The following is a 16898-nucleotide window of genomic DNA, read 5'->3' as shown; positions in this document are numbered from 1 at the left end:
CTAATTGGGCACTGAAGGTCGCATCTCCACTGGTTTCCCCTCGCTGTGTCCTGGGGCTGGGTGTGGGTATGGCATGTGCACCCAGCTGGTGTCTTTGGCGTGTTCCAGGAGCACGGCCAGGTGGGACAGGCAGGCCATGGGCAGCGTCTGGAATGGCAGGGAGAGCCCATTCCCAGATTTCATGGCCCTCCTTTGTTTCACCAGCTCAGCTCTGCTGCTCACCGAGTGGGAATCACTTGAGGGCAGGGAAGATCAAAGAGCACCAGGACTGCAGACCACTCTGGCCTCGTGCCCGTTCAGTGGGGTCATTGTGGTGCTGCCGGATGATCCCCGGTGCTCCTGGATGATCCCGGTGCTCCTGGATGATCCTGGTGCTCCCGGATGATTGATTCCCGGTGCTGCCGGATGACCCCGGTGCTCCCGGATGATCCTGATGCTGCCACATGATTCCCGGTGCTCCTGGATGACTCCAGTTCCCGGATGATCCCAGCTGATACGTATGTCGGTTATAATTTGCGCCAATGTAATATTGTTATATTTGATTACAGGAAACATGATTTGACACGTGTGATATTTTGTTACTGCAAGCACACGTGCCAGCACTGAGAGCTGCCCCCACATACTTGTTACATCAAATAAACCGGTCTTCTTGGACAAAGCCTCATCTGCAATTTAGTACATGTGGCTCGCCCAGAGATGAGCTGTTCCACAAGGCAATACTGGAATGCCCAGGCGTTGTTCATCCCGGTAATGACCCGAGATTGGGATCGCTGGAATCCTCCGGGCTGATACATCTGAATGCCACAGTTCCCGTAACTCCATCAGGGAGGATTGTCCACACCTGGACCTGGATTGTTCAACCTCGACTCAGAGAAAAGAACTTTATGAAGATGTGGGACTCTGAATGAAAAGAAAAGGCAGATTTCCAAAATCCTGGCCTCGGGCAGAACATTTCCTATAAGAACTGCAGGGTCCAGGAAGGCGGTGGTGTGTCCAGGGGAACCTCTGCTGAGAGGCTCCTTCCTGTCACGCACCCAGCGCCGAACCCGGGCTCAGCACTGTCCTTTTCCTTGTGGCTGGCTCAGATAGAATTCCATCCTAAATAAAATTTGTCATTTTTCATTTTTTACTTGGCTGGACCAATTTTTAGCTATAGCACAGTACTGTGGGATGATCCCAGTGCTCCCGGATGATTCCGGTGCTGCCAGATGATCCCCGGCGCTGCCGGGTGATTCCCAGTTCTTCCCGGGATCCCGGTGCTGCTGGATGATTGATCCCCGGTGCTCCCGGGTAATTCCCGGCGCTCCCGGGTGATTCCCGGTTCCTCCTGGTATCCCGGTGCTGCCGGATGATTGATCCCCGGTGCTCCCGGGTAATTCCCGGTGCTCCCGGGTGATTCCCGGTTCCTCCTGGTATCCCGGTGCTGCCGGATGATTGATCCCTGGTGCTCCCGGGTAATTCCCGGCGCTCCCGGGTGATTCCCGGTTCCTCCCGGGAAAGGCGCCCCCGGGAGCGGCCCCGCGGCGTGCGGCGCCCCCCAGCGGGCGGGCACTGCCTGTGCAGGGCGGGCCCCGCCCCGCCCCGCCGGCAGCCAATGGGAGGGCGCGAGGGCCGCGCCCCGCCGGCACCGCAGCCAATGAGGAGGCGCGAAAGCCGCGCCCCGCCGGCACCGCAGCCAATGAGGAGGCGCGAAAGCCGCGCCCCGCCGAGCCCGCGGGGCCGTTAAATGCAGCGCGCTGAGGGCCGGGGCATCACAGCTGCCGCCGCCTCAGAGCCGCCGCTATGTCCTGTAAGGAGTGCACCGATTACCTGCCGCCCTTCAAACACTTCGCCACCGATGCCATCCACTTCGGCCAGAAGCCCGAGCAGTGGAGCTCCTGGGCCGTGGTGCCGCCCATCACGCTCTCCGCCACCTTCAAGCAGGAGGCGCCCGGGGTGAACAAGGTGCGTGCGGCCGCCAGCGGGGCACCGAGCCCCGCTCCGACCCCGGCGTGTCCCGGCGGGGGTACGGGAGGCGGCCGGTCCCGGGCTCTGCGGGCGCTCCCGGCCCTTTCCCCCAGCCGGTCCCGGGCTCTGCGGGCTCTGCGGGCGCTCCCGGCCCTTTCCCCCGGCCGGTCCCGGGCTCTGCGGGCGCTCCCGGCCCTTTCCCCCGGCCGGTCCCGGGCTCTGCGGGCGCTCCCGGCCCTTTTCCCCGGCCGGTCCCGGGCTCTGCGGGCGCTCCCGGCTCTTTCCCCCGGCCGGTGCGGGGCTCTGCGGGCGCTCCCGGCCCTTTCCCCCGGCCGGTGCGGGGCTCTCGCCCGGGAGGCGCTGCGGGCTCCCGGCGGGGCCGTCCCGGAGCCGCCTGCCCGCGGGGCCGGGCCCTGCGCCCCGGGACGGCCCCGCCGGGCAGCGGTGGCAGCGCAGGAGCCGCTGTGCTGCCTTCACCCGAGCCAGCCCGGGGCTCTGCGTGCCGCGGCGGGCGGCGGCCCGGAGCGCTTGGCGTGAGCTTGGGGTGATTCCCGTGTGGAAGGCGGGGGAAGGGGAGCAGGGAGCCCCCAGTGCCCCCAGGCTGGCAGGAATGCTGCTCCAGGGGCTGCCCGGAGCCGGGAATATGGGAGGCTCTCCCCAGCCCTTCTGCCCCGCAGCTGGATATTGTGCCAGGACACCCTCCTGCTGCTCTGGGAGGAGCTGGATGCCCTCAGCCAGGGCTCTTTAAGGAACCTAGAGCTGCTGTTATCCCAGAATTTCCCAGTGCCCTCTCTGATGTTTGTTTTCTATTGCCACCCCAGGGTTATACATACACTCGGTCTGGGAACCCAAGCCGGCATGTCCTGGAGAAGGTTATGACTGCCCTTGATGGAGCCAAACACCGAGGGCAGCAAATGGATTTGAAAAGCCTGGCTGCTGCTGATGGAGCTGAATACTGTGAGCACCTCATGGGTTGGACAGGGCTTGGGGCAGCCTGGGACAGGGGGAGGTGTCCCTGCCCATGGCAGGGAGTGGCACTGGGTGGGCTTTGGGGTCCCTCCATCCCAAACCATTCCATGGATCTGTGACCACGGCTCTGGCTCTTGGCTGTGGGCAGGAGCAGCTCCAAGGTGGGGAAGAGCCTAACACTTCTGGCTCAGGAAATTCCAGCTCCATGCCTGGGTTTCTCTGCTGCTTCCTCACTGATGGCCTGGGCTGAGCTGGATCCATCCTTGTGCAGCAGCACTGGAGGCAGTGGGAGCAGGCAGCCCCTGGTCCCAGTCTGTCCCAGTCTGTCCCAGTGTCCGTGCTGGTTCCCTGCTGTGCACATCCATCTCCTGCTTTCACTGGCTCCACGTTCTCAGTGAGGCAGTGACAGAACAGGTTCTTCTCAGAGGCAAAGCAAGAAAGGCCAAGGTAAATCTGACTTGTTGCATCACATCAAGCACTGATGATCCTTTCTCCTCCAGGTTTGGCTTATTCCTCTGGCATGGCAGCAATTCTGAATATCTGCTACCTGCTGAAGCCGGGGGATGCAATTGCCTGCATTGATGATGTCTATTCAGGTGTGTACAGCATTCAGTGTCTTCAGCCTCCTTTGTGCAGGGGATCAAACCTGTCTGTGGCTCTCAGGAGCTCTGAATTTCCCCTGTGGGACCCCCCTGTCCTTTGAAGGCAGTTTTTATCAATCCCCTCTTCCTCACACTGCCCAGTGGCAGGGTGCACCCAGCCCTGCCAGAGTCCCTCAGCAGGGTGGGCTCACTGCAGTTCCTGGGAACTTTCCCCTGCTCCTTTCAGCCTCAGCCTGGGCTGGTTTCTGCAGGGGTGAATTTCACTGCTTCTCCTCCGCCTTGGTTTGTTATAAAGAAAGGGTTTCTCACAAAAGAACCTCCCAAACATCTCTCAGATGTTTCCTTCAGCTGGCAGAACCCACCTCCATGTTCCAGCCCTTCATGCTCGGATGGAAAACTGAGTCCCTGGGGATCACCTGGCAAAAGGAGCTGATCAATAAATTTTTAATGCAGGCAGTGTTTCCTGGTAGTGAGTACTGCACATCCATTGATCCCCCGTTGCTGCTGGATTCTTTACATCTTCCCAGGGAAAGGCTTCAAGGACAGGAAGGAATCATTTTTATTGGACAGATGGGAAAGAGTGGCTGGAGCCTTCCCCTTCATTCTTCTCTGTTTAATTTCCTGATCATAAATCCCACATTGATTTCAAGTACTTCCTAAATCACTCTGATCCTATATTTCCATTATTGCTATTTCATGATCATTAAATCTGCAACAATCTTTAAACTTTGTACAAATAAAGAAAATATAAATGTGCCATTTCTGGTATGCAGCATAAGCTGTGCCCTCCTGAGTGTCCCTGCATGATGCAGGAGGCTGGAGAGCAGGGAGTGAACATTAAGGAACTTGTTTCATTTTTTTATTTTTGTTTCTTTTTAGGCACGAGGGAATTATTTGACAAACTAGAAAAGGATTATAATATCAAAGTGCGTTATGTTGACTGCACAGACCTAAAATTGCTGGAAGCTGCAATTGCACCAGAGACCAAGGTAGGAGAGAGGGAAGTGGATTTTAGAGATGTTAAATTGCTTTATCCTTGCTCCTGCTGGATTTGGGGGTGCATTGAGCTGAGGGGGGGCAGCTTGGGGCTCAGCTAGATCCACCATATCCCACGGTGCTGCCTCATGGAAAGCATCCTAAGAAGGGCAGAAAGCCCTGGAGAGAAAGGAGGGAAAAGGCAAACGGTGAGGAAGAGCAGAGGGAACACCGAGTGCGGAGCCGGGGGTGCTCCGTGGCACTGCTGGGTGATCCCCTGCTCCAGGGGATGGGAACTGTGCTGGAAAGGCTTTGGGAAAGGCTCTGCCCTGGCTGTGGGAGGCCTTCTCCAGCTGGGATGCACTGGGATGGCCCAAACCCAGCCCAGGGAAACCTCCCTGAGCTTGGAGGGACCAGCTGGAGCCTCCCCTGGCTCTGGCAGGGCCACTGCCCATCCCACTGCACCAACCCCACGGGGAGCTGCCACCACTGAACCCCCAGAGCCCCTGGGACTCAGCCCAGCCCTGGGACCTCCCTGACCTGCAGATTTTTGGGTTTGTGCAGCTGGTTTGGCTCGAGAGCCCCACGAACCCCACACTGAAGGTGATCGACATCAAAGCCTGTGCAGACGTGGCACACAAGTACAAGGATGTGCTGGTGGCCGTGGACAACAGCTTGATGTCTCCATATTTCCAGGTGTGTGGGAAAAGGACAGGGCTGTCACCTGTCCCAGTGGGGCTGGAGATCCCTGTTGGGAAGTGCTGCCAAGGAATTGCAGTTTTGGTCTCTGCATGGTAAAATCAGCTGCTCTGGTTCAGCCCCAGCCCAGGTGCTGCTGTGGGTGCACCAGTGAAGGGGGCAGGGGTGTCTGTCCTTCAGGAATGATGGAATTCTGTTCTTCCTGATGGAAATCAGAACAGTTAAAAAGTGTTCCCTCACTTTGGCCTTTTTACATCAATTCTTCTGTAGATGCTGTTCATGGGCTGTTCTGAGCCACAAAGCTAAAAACCAGTAGGTAGTGGAAGAAAAACTTAAACCAAGCAATCTTTGTCCAGTCTTTCCTGGAAACATCCAGGTGACCTTTTTCTTCAACATTTTGCTGAATGTATGACTCAGAAGTTTACAACTTTCTTCATAACAACAACCAGAACTTTTCTGTATTGATAACTGGAAGCCAAGAAGTGGGTTTCTTTAAGTTTTACAAATGCTTCAGAATAACAAACTTTGAAGCATTGTTGATCTTACTGTGGGCTAGAATCTGCCTGCTTTGTTCCATTTTAACAGTGATGGTCCTCGCTCTTTAGAATGTGTTGATACCATGGGCAAGGTGCCTTAATTAATGATCAATTAAAAATCTGTCACTGTTCAGCACCTCTTGCCCATCCACCTCCTGGTTTGTCTCACTTCAGGAGGCTCCTGGGCAGAGGGCTGGGAGCTGAGGGGAGAGAGGGCTGCCAAAGGAGCCTCCTTTCCTCGTGTTCTCAGCTCCCCCAGGGCAGGATCTGCAACACCTGGAAAGCAAAGCAGTTCTTTTGCTTTGCAGTTTGAGCCCTTCCTTTCCCAGGGAATGCCCTCTGTGGGTCAGTGCCAGGATTTGTCCCTGCCTCAGCTCAGCAGTAGAACCATTTTTTCCCAGCTCTGCAGTGTCTGTTGGATGTGCTCAGTCTCTTCTCTCCCTGGAGCCTGTGGGAGCTGGAGCAGTGCTTTTAAATCACATTTTCAGAGTGCCTCCCTGTACTGCTGCTTTTAGCACATGTTCTGTTGTCATTCTCAGGTTTTTGTGTTTGTTTCTCCATTCGTTTTTCCTGTGTGAGCTCAGAGCCCTTTGGAAAGGCAGGGAATGAACCTGAGTGCAGCCAAACTTGAATTATGTTGTTATTTTCCTTTCCTTTCAGCGTCCTTTGTCCCTGGGGGCTGATATTTGTATGTCTTCTGCAACCAAATACATCAATGGTGAGTCTGAGAGTTCAGCACATCCTTAGGAAAGGGATGGAGGGAGATTGGGAAGGAATTCCTGGCTGGGAGGGTGGGGATGCCCCTGGAGCAGCCTGGGATGGTGGGAGGTGTCCCAGGGGTTTTATTTACACTTGGGGCTTGTGGCAGGAGCCTGGAGTGGCTGATCCCATTCTTGTCCCCTGTCATTTGTAGGGCACTGCGATGTCCTCATGGGCCTGGTCTCTGTAAACCGGGATGATCTCTATAAGAGCCTCAAACACCTGCAGTCTCGTAAGTGCAGACAGGGAATTCCTGACAGGAATCCTGTTCACATCCACAGCTCCTGCTGGGGAGGGTGGGCACGCACACAAGTGGGAAATCTGCCTGGGAATGTGACTAATGGGCAGAACTGAAAAAGTTCAATTTAAAAAAAACCACTTCGATAAGTACAACTCAAAGTGGAGAAAAATGACAATAAAATGAGGGACATTGATCTCCACTTCCTAAGCACTTCAGGAAAGCACTGGAGCCCATCCTGAACCCACTGATGTTCCCCCTGTGGTTTGAGGGGTTTGGAACTCCCTCACCCATCATGATGGGCCCAATGCAGAATTTTCTTATCTCTGATGATTCCAGTGATTTTCCAGCCTCTTCATTGTCAGGAATAAATTCCTGTCCATGGCTCTGCCCTCTGCAGTGAAGGTGCATTGTGCCCAATAAATGCAATCCTTGAGGTCTGAGCCTGTTAATTGGCCTCATTAATTGGCTCCCCAGTGTGGGAGATGAGGAACAGAGATTGCCTTGGGAGTCTTCCCACGTGTTCCAACCTCAGAAATGCTGCAGATGAGGATGTGTTCGGCTTTGCTGAATGCAGAACACCAACGCTGCTGTGGAATTTGTGGAATTTTCTGGAATTCTGTTCCCATTCCCTCCTAGGCCTGGGAGCTGTCCCCTCCCCTTTTGACTGTTACATGTGCAACCGGGGGCTCAAGACTCTGCACATCCGGATGAAGCTGCACTTCAAGAATGGCCTGGCTGTGGCCAAATTCCTGGAATTCCACTCCCGGGTGGAGAAGGTCCTTTACCCAGGTGGGTGGGCAGGGAGTTGGGAGCTGTGGTGCCCCGTGACTGGGGCTGGGTGCCCAGCTCTGCACTGGAATTCACTGGGAATTCTCCCAACTCTCCCCATTCCAGGGCTGCCTTTCCACCCTCAGCACGAGGTGATGAAGAAGCAGTGCACGGGTGTTTCAGGGATCCTCAGCTTCTACATCAAAGGGACAAAAGACAATGCCTTTGCCTTTCTCGAGAACCTGAAGGTAAAATAAAGACAATAAAGTCACCCTCAGAGGGAGCTGTAATTGCCCTGCTGAGGGGAGGGTGAAGTGCCTTTTCTTGCCAAGTCCGTTGGCTGTGTCCCACTCCAAATCAGGGATAATTAGCCCATGGGGTTAATGAGAGGGAACAAAGGGGCGCCTCAGCCCCTTGGAAGTGTTTGTTTGTTTGCTCCCAGGTGAGGCGTGTCCAGCTGAGCCCAGGAGCTGCTGCTGGCAAAGGGCTTCCTGCAGGGCTGGGGAGCTGGGGCAGCTCTGCTGGAACAGTGCAGAGTGCCCTCAGGAGGGAAAGGCACTCGTGGGGCAGAGAGGGAGCCCCTGGCTCTGGGAATGCTTGGCTGGGTCCAGCCAAGGCCATTCCCAGGGATCCAGGGGCAGGATGAAACTGTTCTCGATCATAGCTCTTACCTGCCATTTGTGCCCTTTATTCCCTAATTACAGCTAATACAGTTTATAATATGAAAGTTATTATAGAAAACTTTGGGGGAATAAAGTGCCCAAACTTTCCATTTTCCTCAATGTCCTTGAAGAGGTCCCAGCCCTGAGGCTGCTGGAGCTCCATGAGGGTTTGGACAGCTCTGCCAGGGATGCTCAGGGTGGGATTGTTGGGGTGTCTGTGCAGGGCCAGGGGCTGGATCAATGATTCCTGTGGGCACTTCCAACTTTGGATATTCCCCGATTCTGTGAGCTCTCTTTCCATGAATCCATAACCTCCTTCCCTTTCTCCCATAGGTGTTCACCCTGGCTTATAATCTGGGTGGCTACGAGAGCCTGGCAGAGCATCCGTAAGTTCATCCTCAGAGCCTCAAAAAGCTGCAGAGCACCACAGAATTCCCACAATTTCCCAACCCCCAAAGCTGTTCTGCTGCTTTGCCTGTAGCAGAACTCGGGGACAGTTGTGCAGCACAAATCCAGGGGAGATTCCAGAGGGAGGGAATTCTGTGAGGGTGCAGAGACAGAGGAGTTTTGCCTGGAGGGCTGAGGCACAGTTGGTGTCCATGAAGACAATCCCAGAAGCTGCAGAGTGTTGGGATGAGGAGCAGCTGGGATTGAGGAATGCCCAGCTCCCTGCTCTCACAAGGGGGCACGGTCACTGTGTGCCCCCAGCTGCCTCTGGTCCCTGGCAGGGCCTCACGGGTGTTTTAAACTGCTCAAAATAGCATCTTCATGGAATGGCATTATTTTACTCAAAGCCAGTCTGCTTTTTAGTGACTCTATTTAAATGTTAAATCATTTCACTTCATGATTTCACAGCAAAACCTGAACCCTTCCAGTAGCTGGAAGGAACTGGTGCCAGTGACTGAGCCCATGTGGCAATCCCTTCTTGCCTGTGGCCTCTGTAGCTGGAGAGAATGAACCCTCCAGAGTCCTTTGGGACAGTTTGAGAAGGGATCTGAGGAACCACAAGTGAAACCAGGAGATTTTATCCTGGAGGTTGCACATTCCCCACATGCAGAGCTTACAGAGCTTCTGTGGAATAAAAGAACAGCTCTGGAAGGAAGAGGAATAGGAGTGTCTCCTTTGTCAGGTCCAGATTTTTAAGTATCCACTTCTTGTTAATCATTTGTGTCTTGGAGATACATCCTGGAGATGCAATTCCCTGACTTGTCAGCATTCCCACCATTTCCAGGAACTGCTGCCAGGAGCTCTTTGCATCTGTGGGGTCACACAAGAGGCACAGCAGAGGTGTCAGGTCCTGCTGCCATTCCAGGGGTGCTGGCAGGGAACCGCCTGGGCTGGTTTCACCAATAAAAGTCCCAAATTCTTGGGATAAAGATGTTTTTTGTCCTTGCAGGGCCACTATGACCCACGCCTCTGTGCCTAAGGAGATAAGGGAAAAGCTGGGAATCACTGACACCTTGATCCGCCTCTCGGTGGGGCTGGAGGATGAGGAGGATTTGCTGGCAGACCTGGACCAGGCCCTGAAGGCTGCGGTGAGTGGGGAGCTCCCTCCAACAACAATCCAACAGCAATCCCAGCCAGCCTTTCCCAGGGGCTGAGCCTGAGGGACCCTGGGCTGGGGATGGAAAACTCCCTGTTTGCAGCCCTGCTCAGGCACAGTCCCCATGGATTCAGGAGAATTGGGGTGTGCCAGGCACAGTCCTCATGGATTCAGGAGCAGTTGGGGTGTGCCAGGCACAGTTCCCATGGATTCAGGAGAATTGGGGTGTGCCAGGCACAGTCCCCATGGATTCAGGAGAATTGGGGTGTGCCAGGCACAGTCCCCATGGATTCAGGAGCAGTTGGGGTGTGCCAGGCACAGTCCCCATGGATTCAGGAGCAGTTGGGGTGTGCCAGGCACAGTTCCCATGGATTCAGGAGAATTGGGGTGTGCCAGGCACAGTTCCCATGGATTCAGGAGAATTGGGGTGTGCCAGGCACAGTTCCCATGGATTCAGGAGAATTGGGGTGTGCCAGGCACAGTCCCCATGGATTCAGGAGAATTAGGGTGTGCCAGGCACAGTCCCCATGGATTCAGGAGCAGTTGGGGTGTGCCAGGCACAGTTCCCATGGATTCAGGAGAATTGGGGTGTGCCAGGCACAGTTCCCATGGATTCAGGAGAATTAGGGTGTGCCAGGCACAGTCCCCATGGATTCAGGAGCAGTTGGGGTGTGCCAGGCACAGTTCCCATGGATTCAGGAGCAGTTGGGGTGTGCCAGGCACAGTTCCCATGGATTCAGGATCAATTGGGGTGTGTCAGGCACAGTCCTCATGGATTCAGGAGCAGTTGGGGTGTGCCAGGCACAGTTCCCATGGATTCAGGAGAATTGGGGTGTGCCAGGCACAGTTCCCCATGGATTCAGGAGAATTGGGGTGTGCCAGGCACAGTTCCCCAGGGATTCAAGATCAATTGGGGTGTGCCAGGCACAGTTCCCATGGATTCAGGAGAATTGGGGTGTGCCAGGCACAGTTCCCCAGGGATTCAGGAGCAGTTAGGGTGTGCCAGGCACAGTTCCCATGGATTCAGGAGAATAAGGGTGTGCCAGGCACAGTTCCCCATGGATTCAGGAGCAGTTGGGGTGTGCCAGGCACAGTTCCCCATGGATTCAGGCAACTCAAATGCTAAAATGTGACTGTAATTGATGCAAAGGAAAATAAAAATGTGTGGTTGGTAGGGGACAGAGCACAATGATCCCTCCCTTTCCTTCCTGCAGTTTGCATAAACCCTGAGGGTCAAGAAGGAACCTGGAACTGGACTTGGCTGTGGACGAGGACACGGAAACCAAACCACTCTTGCTTTGCCTTTGGGAATTGCAGCCTGGGCTCCCGGGCTCTCCCGTGCTGGGCACAGCCTGGGCTCTCCCTGCCCATGTCTGGAGCCAGGAGCTGGGTGGGAGCAGCCGTGGGCACCCCGGGAATGTGCTCCCAGTTCTCCCAGCAGAGCTCAGTGTTCCTGCTGCTCCTGCAGGGTTTGGGCGCAGGGGCTGCTTCTGTTACTGCTCTCAGATGATTCTCCTCTCACCCGTCAGCTCAGCTCCAAAACTCGGTTGAGCTCAGATTTATTTTAATTTGGCTGGAGATTTGCTTTAAAAGCTTTTCCTTCTCTTGATACTTTTGCAACATTGAAGATAAGTGAAATCCAACACCTGGCAAATAACTTTCTAAAGAGGAATCTTTGTCATTTGAAGAAATCATGTGCTGTGGGAATGATTGGATCCTTTTAATTAAAATGTGCTTTTTCTTTCCTTGCATTTATTCCCATGTGCATGTGCTCCTTATGTTCAAAATCAGGGCATGGAGTGACCCTGGAGCTGTTGGGATTTTCCCGTGGGAAGGCAGGAGGGGATGGAGCTGAGGAAAGGCTGGAGCTGAGGCAGGACACTTCTGTACTGGCCACTCCCAGAATAACCTTCATTGCACAGAGGGATGAAATCCTGACAAAACCAAAGTGAAGGCGATCCCACCTAACCCTCCTCATTCCACAGCATCCCACACTGCTCTGGGTGGGAATGGGTCTCAAAGCCCACCCTGTCCCCCCCAGCCATGGCAGGGACACCTCCCACTGCCCCAGGCTGCTCCAGCCCCAGTGTCCAGCCTGGCCCTGGGCGCAGCCAGGGATCCAGGGGCAGCCCCAGCTGCTCTGGGAATTCTGTTCCAGGGCCTGCCCACCCTGCCAGGGAACAGTTCCTGCCCCATGTCCTGTCTAACCCTGCCCTGTGTCCATGTGAAGCCATTGCCCCCTTTCCCTTGTCCCTGCTGAGGGTGGGATCCTGGTTACACCAGGTCAGCTCACAGGGCCCCTCCATGGACGTCCCTCAGCTCCAGATGTTTTTCCAGGCAGCCCAGCCCCTGCTGTGCCCTGGAGCTGCTGCTTGGTCTGTGGGGAGCAGCAGGGTCTGCTTTGTGTCACAGGAACATCTCCCATGGCATGGAGAGCTGCTGTGCTTCCTTAGCCTCCTGCTGCCCTGGATTTCCCGTATCCCACTGATTTGGGGAGAGGGCAGATCCCTCTGCCAGCAGGGAAATTCTCAGTGAATTGCTCCATGATTTTCCTGACCCGTGGGCTATCAGCCTGAGGCTGGCTCTGAGCTTGGACCTGCCAGGACCTGCTCTCTTTTTAGGGAGGCTGTGGGAGAATGCAGTGAGCTCCTCATAGACTGATTGTGCAGAGTTTCTCTCCTGTTCCCACACCTGCCAGAGCTCAGGGCCTGCTTGGACAATGCTCAGGCACAGGGTGGCAGCATTGGAGTGTCTGTGCAGGGCAGGCCCTGGGCTGGATGGTCCTGTGGGATCCCACTCAGGGTAGTCCATGATTCCACCCCTCTGGGCTGGGTGATCCTGTGGATCCCACTCAGGATAGTCTGTGATTCCACCCCTCTGGGCTGGGTGATCCTGTGGATCCCACTCAGGGTAGTCTGTGATTCCACCCCTCTGGGCTGGGTGATCCTGTGGATCCCACTCAGGATAGTCCATGATTCCACCCCTCTGGGCTGGGTGATCCTGTGGATCCCACTCAGGGTAGTCCATGATTCCACCCCTCTGGGCTGGGTGATCCTGTGGATCCCACTCAGGGTAGTCTGTGATTCCACCCCTCTGGGCTGGGTGATCCTGTGGATCCCACTCAGGATAGTCCATGATTCCACCCCTCTGAGCAGGAGAGAATCCTCTGGGATGCGTCAATAGCTCGTGACTTCCCTGCAGCCACCCTGTGTCCCTGCTCCAGGCTGATCCCAGGTCTGGGTTGTATTTCCCATATTCCATCTTCCTGAGACCCAAAGGATGTGTTTTACCTTGGATTTGATGTTGCAGATTGGATTCAGGCTCGCTGCACTTCCAGGGCAATTCCGTTTCCGTGCTGAGGCCCAGATCCCTCGTGTTGCCCAGGATATCGTTATCCCTGGGAACAAAGGACCAGCACTAAGCCTTGAATCCTGCCCAGCTAAGCCTGAGGCAGGGCCTGGCTCCCAGCCCCGGCATTCTCAGTGCTGGGGTCAGCCTGCTCCCTCCCAGCCTCACATTCCCTGGATTTGAGCATTCTCTGGCATTTCTCACTGTGCTTGATGAAGGGTTTGTGTCCTCCCGCCAAGGCCGAGCCACATTAGTCAGAAGAGTTCTTAGAAACTCCGGCCTTCATTTACAGGAAAGTTCTGTCACTGCTCTCCTCTGTGTCACCAGGAGAGGAACTGGGCATCCAGGAATGCTGAGCTCCCAATTCCCAACCCAGGGCCACTCTGGGGCTTTGGCACTGCCCCTCTCTGGCCACTGGCCCTGGCCACGGGAGTTGGGGTGCTGCTGCTGCAGGGCCAAGCAGGGCTGGGAGCCACAGCTCCCATGCCACACATTTCTGCACTGAGTGGACTCCAAGGCACAAACTCCAGATGCCCTTGAGTCCCAGCACAGCTTCCCAACATGCCCATGAATCACTGGAATGAGCCTGAGCCCCATGAGTGCTCTGTAATTATTTTATCTGCTGCTGTGTGCAGTAGCTGACTGACAAATGCAATTGTTATTCTTCCCTTTTAGCATCTCCTTTTTACGATCTAATCAGTAGAAAAATATTGATTCTCTCCTGTCTTTCTTAAGGGTGTTGGGAAATGGAGTTGGAGCCATGGCTCCCACCCTGGCAGCCTGACAGAATCATGGAATATCCAGAGTTGGAGGGACCCACGGGGATGATCCAGTCCAGCAATCCCACCCTGTGTCCCACAGTATTCCACCAGCTGGGGCCTGGAATGCTGGAGCGGGGCAGGAATTGAGAGGTGTGTCCCCCCAAGTTTTCAGCTATCATTTCTAACTCTTTAAACACCACTGGAAATTTGTTTTCCTTCTCTTGCAAATCCCATTTTTCCACACATCTCACCCTGATGGATGTTTATCCAGAGCAGCTGCAGGATTTGGGAAGGAAAGTTTACCCCTTGGGGTGGTTTTTTCCAGTGTTTCCCTGTCTGCCTGCATTTCCAAGCTGCCTGTTGGGTTCTCACCAGGACACCATTATTGACATTGTTACTGCTGACTTTTAGTGGCTCTTGTGTTTCACAAGAGCAATGGGAGATCTGTGAGGAACAGAGCAGAATTCCATTTCAGTTGGGAGTATTTCCCAAGGGAGTGTGCCACAAAGGCTCTCAGAATGAAGGAATTTTATTTAGATGATGTTAATAATTTATAATCATTTATCTCTCCTCTTCCAGGCTTCCATGAGGACAGATGAACGTAAAAGGAATTCTCTTGCTTGGACACAGAGGGAAGAGCAGAAACAGAGCCATTCCAGCCATAAGCCATGTGCTCTGTTCCCAGGCTCCATGGCAAACCCATGGGCTGCTCCTGGGGAGGGATTTCATCCAAGTAGCCAGCTCTCAACTCATTTCTGCAGCATCTTGGAGCAGGCAATGGGAAGTTTGGATTCAAAGTCTCTGGACACCTCCATCAGAGATTGCACAACAAACGCCTGTCTGAAGAGGGAAGTGCCCCAGGTAACGTGGAGCTGCTCCTGCTTGTTTCCAGATATTTGGCTCGTTGACCTTGGGTTTCTGTGGCTGCTCTTGGGGTGTGCTGTGCTCTCCTTGTGGTCAGGGTGTGTTTCCCTCAGGGGCTGGCTCTGTGCTGCCTGTGGTGGGGGAGAGCTCCCCTTGTCCTTCCTGCCTTCCCCGGGGTGACAGGAATAACAAGGGAGCTTAAATCCCACCCAGTGCCACCCCTGCCAAGGGCAGGGGCACCTTCTGCTGTGCCAGGCTGCTCCAAGCCCTGTCCAGCCTGGTCTGGGACACTGCCAGGGGCTGCCACAGCTCCCTCAGCCTCTGCTCCCTGCCTTTCTCCCAGGAATGTCTGACCTTGGAGAACTGTGCTGGTCTCCGACTTCTCCACTCCCTCTGTTCTCACTCCCAGTTGATGTTTTCTCTCACACCAGTGAAAACCCTCACAAGTCAGTTTGCAAATATCCCTTAATGACCTGCTAAAAATACCAGGAATTATTCATCTCCTCATCTATGGAAATGGGAATTATTTGCTCTTGGCAGCTCCTGGCCCTGGGCTGGGCTGCTGGAGAACACAAGAATGAGCAGATTGAATATTGAAGGGGTTTTTCTTCTGTTTCAGGAGAATAAAAACATTTTCTACCATCCCAGGTGGGTTTTCTGTGGCCATGGGTGGTCCCTGGAGAGGTCTCAGGACTTCTCAAAGCTGCTGTCCTAAATTTGGACAGGGATGTCCAATTTTATTAATGTAATTTTTAGGCAGAAGTATTTAAACAGCAATAATTGTAACCAGGGATATTCCAAACAGTGTTTTTGAGAGCCCTCCAAAGGCTCAATATCTTCTAATCTTTTAATAGAGGCTGCATAAATGCCCTAATAAGAAATTAAGGGCTGTTGTAATAACTTCTTTTTAATTGAAATAATCCCATTGGGTTTATTAAAGTGGTTTGGGCTTTAATTCCAAACCTCCCCAGCGCTGCAGGAGGTTTATAGGGAAGGTTTCCCAACCTCTGCCACACAATGAGGTGCAAAATGCCTCCAATCCTGCACTTTCCTAACTCTCCTGGGGCAGATCAGGGTCCCCAGATCCATGGGAGCTGTAGGGCAATGTAAAACTTCCTTGGTGCTGGAATTATTTGGGAATGATTTGGCAGCTACTGGCTGGAAATAAATCAGGTTTCAGAAACCTGCAGCAGTTTGTGAGTGTCCCCTTAATGAAAATCCAATTATTTATCCTCAAATAACCAATTTACTCCTGGAGTTTCATCATCTCTGCAGGGAATCCCTGAGAGGAATCCGTGCTGGGATTTGGGTCTAGGGGCTCCTGGGATTGGAGCAACGTGGATCAAAAACCCCTGGGGCCAGGAATTACAGACGTCCCCTTTTTTATCACCGGGTATTTTTATAGTTTAAATCAGAACGTGTCCGGGGCTGGGAGGATCTGGGAGAAGGTGCCAAGTTTCCAGAGGGAGCTGAGGGGTCTCTCCCGCGGTTCCTGCAGCCAGGAGCTGTTCCAGTGAATGAAAAAGGCCGGGAGAGGAGCGCAGTGCAAACATCCCTTTGCAGCCTGTTTATTGAAATGTGCTTTTATCGCCGCGCGGAGGAAGGAGAAAGTGGCTGTGTTTAACCGCGGAAGAAAAATGTTTATGTAACTCCAGAACTCGCCTGGCCCTGGCTCCCAGCGCTTGGCAGGAGGTTTCCTGCAGGATTTGGCACCTTCCCCGATCCCAAAGCCGAGTCTGGGATCTCTGCGGGCCGCGGAGCAGCGGCGCTGTCCCGGCTCTGTCCCCGGCTCTGTCCCCGGCTCTGTCCCCGTGTCTGTCCCGGCTCTGTCCCGGCTCTGTCCCGGCTCTGTCCCGGCTCTGACCCGGCTCTGTCCCGGCTCTGTCCCCGGCTCTGTCCCCATTGCTGCCCCCGGCTCTGCCCCCGGCTCTGTCCCGGCTCTGTCCCGGCTCTGTCCCCGGCTCTGTCCCCGGCTCTGTCCCCATTGCTGTCCCCATTGCTGTCCCCGGCTCTGTCCCCGGCTCTGTCCCGGCTCTGTCCCCGGCTCTGTCCCCATTGCTGTCCCCATTGCTGTCCCCATTGCTGTCCCCGGCTCTGTCCCGGCTCTGTCCCGGCTCTGTCCCGGCTCTGTCCCGGCTCTGTTCCCGGCTCTGTCCCGGCTCTGTCCCGGCTCTGTCCCGGCTCTGTCCCCGGCTCTGTCCCCGGCTCTGTCCCGGCTCTGTCC

General features: G+C 54.7%; 1 protein-coding gene across 3 annotated transcripts; it reads left to right on the top strand.

Annotated features, from left to right (window-relative positions):
• The first annotated feature begins 1683 nt into the window (after positions 1-1683).
• LOC110473256 (cystathionine gamma-lyase) lies at positions 1684-15862 on the top strand. 3 transcript variants are annotated; one of them, XR_014956982.1, is made up of 13 exons: positions 1708-1944; positions 2769-2904; positions 3417-3512; positions 4398-4507; positions 5058-5189; positions 6389-6446; positions 6642-6719; positions 7365-7517; positions 7623-7744; positions 8492-8544; positions 9555-9693; positions 13785-13960; positions 14390-15862. XR_014956982.1 is itself a non-coding variant. In XM_085586071.1 (12 exons), the coding sequence occupies exons 1-12, from the start codon at positions 1783-1785 to the stop codon at positions 10922-10924; spliced, it is 1248 nt and encodes a 415-aa protein (XP_085442197.1). In that variant the 5' UTR covers positions 1684-1782; the 3' UTR covers positions 10925-11457. The 3 variants fall into 3 exon arrangements, 2 of the variants coding, with proteins under 2 accessions (XP_085442197.1, XP_085442196.1); XM_085586071.1 differs by lacking the exons at positions 13785-13960; positions 14390-15862 and adding an exon at positions 10916-11457 and having other exon boundaries at positions 1684-1944; XM_085586070.1 differs by lacking the exon at positions 13785-13960.
• The last annotated feature ends 1036 nt before the right edge of the window (positions 15863-16898 follow it).

The sequence above is a fragment of the Lonchura striata genome, chromosome 8, assembly GCF_050655825.1.
Source record: "Lonchura striata isolate lonStrDom1 chromosome 8, ASM5065582v1, whole genome shotgun sequence".
NCBI classification, from domain to species: domain Eukaryota; kingdom Metazoa; phylum Chordata; class Aves; order Passeriformes; family Estrildidae; genus Lonchura; species Lonchura striata.
This window is presented reverse-complemented; position numbering and strand designations above follow the sequence as displayed.